The 8,233-nt window shown below is 34.2% G+C and overlaps 1 protein-coding gene across 1 annotated transcript; it reads left to right on the forward strand.

Annotated features, from left to right (window-relative positions):
- Nucleotides 1-1,462: 1,462 nt before the first annotated feature.
- Nucleotides 1,463-7,958, forward strand: LOC122600074. The gene is made up of 5 exons (XM_043772730.1): nucleotides 1,463-1,780; nucleotides 3,933-5,607; nucleotides 5,859-5,979; nucleotides 6,422-6,481; nucleotides 6,850-7,958. The coding sequence occupies exons 2-5, from the start codon at nucleotides 3,998-4,000 to the stop codon at nucleotides 7,774-7,776; spliced, it is 2,718 nt and encodes a 905-aa protein (XP_043628665.1). The 5' UTR covers nucleotides 1,463-1,780; nucleotides 3,933-3,997; the 3' UTR covers nucleotides 7,777-7,958.
- The last annotated feature ends 275 nt before the right edge of the window (nucleotides 7,959-8,233 follow it).

An 8,233-nucleotide genomic window follows, 5' to 3' on the forward strand; every position in this document is an offset into this window, starting at 1 on the left:
ATATTAGAAGAATATTTATCCTAAATATAGTTTGATTCCAATTACTAATAACAACAATGATTATCCTTATTATAGCCCGATTACAATTACTAATAACAACATTATAACAATTAGTTTGATTATAGCTAGATAAGATGTTGAGAGTTTGTACCTTCTTGTGTTTATGTAGACAATCGTTACTCCATAAATAAAAGGAGATTAGTTTTAATGATTATTTGTGATTGATTAATTGATGTTATGTTAATTGTCTTTCGTTATATATTAAGATAAGATATGATTAAGATCATATCATGTTGTTTTTTATTGGATGAGGTCGATATTAATGATCAAAAAAATTAAGAATTATATGTTAATTTTATTGTTATTATTATTATCATTGTTATTATTAGTTTATAATATTAAACGTGTTAGGTATGTTAATCATGTGTATCTTTGGATACTTATTTGTTATTGTTTTGGATAAATTGACGAATTGTGTGTTTATGTATTTATCAGTAAAACTTTAAAATAGAATTCTATTTGGGATAGGTTACAAAATTATGAACATATTAGTATTTTAATTATGTGTATCTTTAGATAGGTAGAACGATCTATGTCGTTTTTATTTTCAATATTAATAATGACATCATCAAATTTTAATTTTATCAAATTAAGCGTTGTGATTGGTTAATAAGCTATTAGGTCAGTTGTCTTTTAGTATATATAAAGATTATTTAATTATATTAATTCATTTCCTAATTTAAATAAACGTGACGAGAAAAAATATCCGCGCGTTGTGACAGTGAGATAGTGGGGGTGATAAGTCAAAAGTATATTGAATGATCTCTTTAATGAAAGAACATGAAATTTTAAAAACACCCACATAATTTTATAATTTATCGATGTGCGGTTTTTGAGATAAACGATTTGGAATGAATAGAAGAATAAATTGATTTAAGGAGTAAGAAAAATGAGTGGTTGATATTTCTTCTAAAGATATTATGAATAAGGGTTTTCAACTATAAAATGGAAATAAGGATGTATTAAGATGAGCTAAACTAGACATATCAAATTCTTAATTTTAAGGAGGGGACAATTTGTTTTATAAGGAAGTATAAATTAAAACTTTTAAAAGTGATATGAATCCGTTTCAACCTCATAATTTTTGACTACATAAGACGATAATCAGTAATATTAAATATTAACTAATTCTTTTAAGAAATAAATATCTATTTTTTTTTTAACATAATTTTACTTTATCCATACTCTTAAATTACACGCATTTATTAAGCCATCAAATGCATGTGAGTTAACATGCTTCAATATTACGAGTAATTTCATGTTAAAAAAAATAAAAAAAATCAGTCCGTATATTATACGATTGAAATTAGTAAATTTTAAACACCAGAGGGACTAAAACTACGATAGATAATATCGATAAACACCAAAGGGTCAAAGAGATCAAGCCAAACAAAGAGATGATAGACTAGACCCACCCACCACCACCACCACCACCACCTCCGTGCTTCACATAAATACTACTTTCACCCGGCTTTTTTCTAGCCCAACACCTTTCGCCTTATTTATATATTTATTTATCCAATCCAATCCAATATATTAATAATTAATACTCAATAAATTTTATGAGCCTATATACATTATAGGGCTGGTATTTTCTAGGGTTTTCAGTTTATCACTCCAATTACCATATAAAATTAAAATAAAAATTAATTATCATCATCCCCTTGTTATTTACAGCTAATTTCTCAGCTCTCAATCCCTCACTCTCCTTATTCTTTAGGTATAAAAATAGTAATTTCTTCTTTATTCCTTTTTGCCCTAATATTATTCATCTATATCTATTTTCTGTATCTATATGAATATCTTAATAATTTGTTTTGTTTTTTTTTTTTTTATATATTCTTGCTTTATAATTAAATTCACTAATTGTTATCATTATATATTTTTTATATGATGATGTAATGATATAGTTGAAATTCATATGCTTCAATTCATGATTATTAAATTTGTTTGATTTAATTTTGAAACAATTGAAATTAAAAATTGTGTCTTATTTGATTAGGTGTTGTGTGGTTGACTTGCTGCCTTGGTAGTTATTTTTTACAATTATATTTTTCGGTTTTATTGGTTCGATATAATTAGGGTTATATGTTTACTAGGATGTTAATTCTTTCAAAACTGAAGATGTTATGTTTGTTGCAAGAAGTAGCTTTCTAGAAAACCTTATATTTATCGCGATTGAAGTGTTTTATCGGCGAACCGTATTGGTTTGTGTAGGTTAAGGGTGTTTTGTTCTTATGGCTGGGCAACGCTGAACCGGTATTGTGCCCTAATATTTGAAAGTTGTTACCTTTTCAGCTGGTTTGCTCTAGGATATCACATATTTGGCAGCTTTCTTCTCTCGGTGTCGCTCAAGCTATTTTTACATGATCTTCTGCAAATGAAGTGCTTTTATAGCGTTTTAAGGTTTTCATTGTGTAACTGTAGGAGTCTTTCCTTCCATACGGAGAATTTAGGGTTTTTTTGGTTGTAATTATTATCGTTTTGTTCACTTGTGGTTTTTGAATTTTGTGAGTTGATGTCTATAAATGTTCCCTTCAAGTATATACTAGAACACTTAAAAGGAGTACAAAACAGGACTTTTACAGTTACAGGGTCTGAACCAGGTGGACGCTTGATTTTGTTTAGAGAAGTTTAAAGTAGAAGACAGATAGATTTCTGGAACAGCTTATAACCGTTAATAGTCTCGCGTAATATTGGTTTTAGCACGTGATATTGAGAAAATTTAATTCCGATTTTTATGGAAGCCAAGTGCATGTATAGTTAATGAAACAGATACGATGTTACAGAGCTCTTTACAACTAAATTCTAAACAAGAAGAAACTCTATATACAAAGATCAAAATCAGTTATGTTCCTGATGTTATCAAATGATCAAATAGATGTTTTATTTTCATGTTACTGTAACTGAGCCTCCATTACTAAGCATCAAGGAAAACATAACTTTTAACCTGTTGGGTGGTTTGTTTTTTAATTTCCATATTGAGAAAATAGTCTGGATTGAAAATTTCAAACACAAACTGCATGGGTGCATAAATGATAAATTAGGGCTTAGAAACTACATTGTATAACCTAAGAATTATTGTCTTACATCAGCAAGTAGCTGGCGTTTGTCAAGATTAGATCCATAGATCATAGTGGAGTCGGAATACTCGGTTGAATTACATATGCTGCTAATGATGGAGCATTTGGATGAGTGCAAATCCAATTCCTGTCTTTCGCATATCGTGGTTGGGCTAAGAGGCCAAATCTTAGGCATACGGAAAATGAATGGTAGACATAATTTGGATCATCTTTCAAGAATCTTTTTAATAGATATTTAAGTGCTTGCTATGCGAAGTTGAAGCACTGATAGCTAGTTGCCGTGACTGCATTAACTTAACTGGTTCTTCTATACTCTTATTGTTTTCTTATCTGGTGTTTTATATGTTTTGCATTGGTAGTTCTCTATGGTTGTAGAAGTTTTAACTCTAACAGGAGTATATGTATATGCCAGCAGGGCTGGTATTAGAAATGCAGTTCTCTATGGACATATGATTATTTTTGGTTGCTAATTGATATTTGACTTTGGTAATAGAAATGTTGAATCTATATTAGTATCTAAGGTATTTTTGTGAAAAGTGTGAAGCTTACAAGTTAGACCACAGGGATCTGTTTAGAGTAGTTTGTTGTGTTGGTTACTAGGACATGGTACTGAATGGTGTGATTCTCTTACTAGCAGGTTGTCTGCAGTTGGTAGTTGGTAATTTATAAGCATTACATGTGCCAATTGATATATAGTATTTGATGGCATGCAACACCGATTTTATTTTCCTTAACGTTATGTAAAATATCCAAGTAATGCTCACATGTATGTGATTTGCTTGATTGCAGACTGCTATACTGGAACTTCATGGCATATATTAAATTGCCTGCTCTTCGTGTAGACTTTAGTTAGCATGTTCAATAATCCTGTTTCACAGACATCACCAATACCCAATTGGAAAATGGAACCAGTTTGGAATAGCGTAGGTTTACAGAAGCCATTGCTACCTACAAAACGGAAGGCATCAACAGAACCCCTGTCTCCTATTGTTGTAGACAAACGAGTTGCACAAATGGAGCCCCATGCGAATAAAAGACATACACAGCTCCAAAAATCTGGGTCTCAAAGGGCGCAGACACCCAAGAATAAAACTGCTACTCAAGAAATCTCTCCCAAGGTTCAGAGTGGGTCGTCTGAAGCAGTACGGTCCAAGATGAGGGACACATTAGCTGCCGCATTATCTGTTGGCATTCAGAATCAAGAGAAAGCTTCTAATGAGGAGAATAATTCTCCATCTGAAGCTGGTATAACTAACGTGGATTCTCAACCAGCTGAATCTACTACTACTAATAAGCTTGAAGATTGTGAAACTTCTGCATCCGAGAACATTCAAAATACGAAAAATGATGTGCAGGAACCTCAATACAACTATGTCATGCCTGATGCTGATGGTTCATTTGGAGACACTTTTTTTGTGAAAGATGAACTTTTACAGGGAAATGGGCTTTCCTGGGCATGGGATATGGAACAAGTCCAAATTGATGAAAAATCTAACAATGCGGTGGCACAGAGACAAAGTGATGATGTAGTTGTGAATGCAAATGAGACTGAAAATGATGTTAAATCTCCTGAAGAATTAGCCTCAAAAATTGAGGCAGAGTTATTCAAGTTGTTTGGAGGGGTGAATAAGAAGTATAAAGAAAAGGGAAGGTCTTTAATGTTCAATTTAAAAGATCCTAGTAATCCCGAGTTGAGAGAGAAGGTTCTATCTGGTGACATCTCACCCGAAAGATTGTGTTCAATGACACCGGAGGAGCTTGCATCCAAAGAACTTTCTGAGTGGCGGATGGCAAAAGCTGAAGAACTAGATAAAATGATAGTTTTACCGGACTCTGATGTTGATATCAGACGTTTGGTTAAGAAAACTCACAAAGGTGAGTACCAAGTTGAGGTTGAACAAGACGATGCTGTTTCAGTTGAGGTTTCTATTGGCGGATCGAGTTCATTTACTCAGTTTCTGCCAAAGAAGAAGCAAACTCAAGAAGTGAAAGAAAAAGAAATCACTGATGGTGACAATATTAGTTCAGAAAACCTTACCATTCCTGCTGATGGGACTGATTTTATGCAAGAGCTAATCGTAGAGGAATTTAAAGATGAGGGCTTTTTACCTCCAATTGTCTCTTTAGATGAGTTCATGGAATCCCTCAATTCCGAGCCACCCTTTGAGAACTTGCCTGTAGATTCTAAGGAATCTAAAGCTTTTGCAGACAAAGTCGACTCAGAAACCGGTGATAAAACTGACAGTGAAAAGGTGTCATCTAAACCAACTTCTGCAGATCCTCTAGAGGTTGACCCACCAAAAGCAAAAATCACGGAGGCATTATCAAGCTTGAAAACTAGTGACACCTCTGTAGAAAGAAAATCCATGCCTGCTTCTGGTGCGGTTATAGGGGAACGTGTATGGGAAGGTGACTTGCAACTGACAATATCTTCGTCGGTATCGGCCATTGGACTATTTAGAAGGTATGTCAGACAAATGTTTTTACGTTTAAAGTATATTACTTTTAAGTGTATGTTTAAAATGATGACTACTAGATTAGGGTGCTTCTGGTATTACTAATGGTTGTGATCCTTGCTTGCGGCGATAGGCACCTTTGCTTTGTGACCATAGTGATGACTGATGACTAGTTTTCAGTGCCATGCGGGTTTTTGTTGTTTATTTTGAATATCGTTCGCGTATTTATTCTTTCTTAAATATGTATTTCTGCTTCTAGTGGTGAAAAAACATCAACAAAGGAGTGGCCTGGTTCAATGGAGATTAAGGGAAGAGTGAGACTTGATGCCTTCGAAAAGTTCCTTCAAGAACTCCCCATGTCTAGGACCCGTGCAGTCATGGTAAATTGACTCTTTTTTGGCTTTTCATTTCAATTTAATGCTCGTTTTCATCTTCTTCGTATACTTCCTGCTGGAAAGATAGCTTTCTAATGGTCAGGTAAGTTGAGAAGAAAGTGTACAACATGATGCTGTTAAACCAACCTATAAGTCTATAACATAAAAGAAGATTTATGATTATTAATCAACTTAACAATGAATTAGCCAGATCTGCAATAAAAGTTGTGTTGAAACTTACTGCTATCAAAACATATGATTACATGTTTCAGAAATTAGTAAATAACTTTGTGTATGTATTGTATTAAATCATTAATTGTATTAAATCATTGATCCACTTATCGTTGCATAGTTCTTTTTAAGACACCAATTTTACCCTTATTGCCCCAGTAAGTAATGAATGAAGTTGCCCGGACAGAATATTGATGAAGTTCTTTTATTGTCGCAGGTTGTGCACTTTGTTTTAAAGGATTTGTCTTCTGAGGCTCACCGCACCGTGCTTTCTGAGGTATGACTAATAAATCAAATGGGTAAAAAAGAAGTGGAAATGTAGAATGTGTCAAATGGGTTGAAAATAAGTCTATTTTTACTGCTTAAAACGTGCCCCACTTGTTTTTTTTTTATAAAGATTGGCTATTATTGAAATAATATAGTTTGTGACATTTGTACATCTAACAAATTTAATATGTATGATTTTTTTAATAAAAATTTGCAAAAAAGGTCATGTTTTGACATGTTACAACCAGAACCTTCTTGACCAGTCACTTGACCTGCCCATCCCGTCTGTATTCCACTCCTAGAAAAGGTTTGCATTGTAGGTTATTCTTTTTGATCAAGTTTGGTGGTTTTGATGAAATTTTTATCTATGTTTTATAGGCGGTGGATTCATATATAGGAGATGAGAGGCTAGGATTTGGCGAACCAAATCCTGGAGTGGAACTTTATTTCTGCCCGCCTCATACAAAAATAATAGAAATGCTCTGCAGGCACCTTTCCAAAAGCCAGAATGATATACTTAAGCCAACTGATAATGGCCTAATTGGAGTGGTCGTATGGCGAAGACCTCATATTTTCAACAATTCTTCAACAGCTCAACATAAACGTCATAAAACGCATAACATTCCAACTAGGAGACATGAAACTGTAAATTCCAATAAAAGTTCGAATTTCACAGCTCACCCTGTTAATCATAAGCTTCCCCCACAGCCCAATAATAATAATAATAATGCCGATGAGGATGATGATATTCCTCCTGGGTTTGGTCCTGGGGTGGCTGCTGCTGCCCGGGATGAGGACGACCTTCCCGAATTTAATTTTTCTGGTAACTCCAACTCATCCGGGCAAAAGATCCCGGGCCAAGTTGGGTTCACAGCCCAAGGGACCCAATCTAACCCATCTAGACCTGTAGATCATATGAGAGCGCTTATTTATAAATATGGTCAGACTGCAAGTAGTGATAATAGTACTAGACAATGGAATAAAAAAGACGATGAAGATGATGACATGCCAGAATGGCAACCACAACTTCCCCAAAATCACCTACGACCAGAAGTTCCCATACATAGCATACATCAGCCTTTCGTGCCCAATATGGTCAATCAAATTGGGGCACCCCAAATAGGACAAGTTGCAAGACCGCATATGACTGTGCAACCTAATGTTAATGTGTTGCAAAGTGTAGTTAGATGGCCGCCGCCACCACCATCAGATCCTCATATGTTACCCCCTAATAATGGTGTTGTGCCAGGGCAGCATTATGGTGGGCAGTGGAGGCTGGATGCGCCTAGGAGTAGGGGTTTTTGATTCTCATTGTATATATTTCATATCTTTGTCAGCATTAGTTATTTGTGGTAGTACTTGGACCATTATTTTCCCGTTTATTTTCTTTCAATTTATGTATCGGATAAAAGTTTAATGTTTTAACTTTTAAGAACACCCGTTTAAATAATTGTCTTAATTACAATTACCGGAATACTGATGCCAAACAACAATTGTACCAGTTGGTGCTAGCTTATTGAAATACATATGTAAACCTGATATATAATCCAAGGTAAGTTGAACCGTGCCAGGAATGAAAAGCATTGCAAGCTGCAACCTTTGATACCCTTCGCAATACGTTATGTACTCTTTTTTTTTTTTTTTTTTAAGTTTTATTGAAGAATGCGATCTCAGTCTTTGCACATGCCTGATTGAAATACCCACTGATAGTCAAAAGTGATGTTGGTATACATGTTTTAAGTTGTTAAGTGTTCATTTTGGT

This window comes from Erigeron canadensis, chromosome 5, assembly GCF_010389155.1.
Source record: "Erigeron canadensis isolate Cc75 chromosome 5, C_canadensis_v1, whole genome shotgun sequence".
In the NCBI taxonomy this organism is placed as follows: Eukaryota; Viridiplantae; Streptophyta; class Magnoliopsida; order Asterales; family Asteraceae; genus Erigeron; species Erigeron canadensis.

Bases quoted from the DNA above. Each gene is read 5' to 3' on its own strand.
- LOC122600074 (XM_043772730.1), top strand. From the start codon at position 3,998: ATGTTCAATAATCCTGTTTCACAGACATCACCAATACCCAATTGGAAA. The intron at 5,608-5,858 runs GTATGTCAGACA...TTCTGCTTCTAG, and splicing joins GCCATTGGACTATTTAGAAG to TGGTGAAAAAACATCAACAA. The intron at 5,980-6,421 runs GTAAATTGACTC...TTATTGTCGCAG, and splicing joins CTAGGACCCGTGCAGTCATG to GTTGTGCACTTTGTTTTAAA.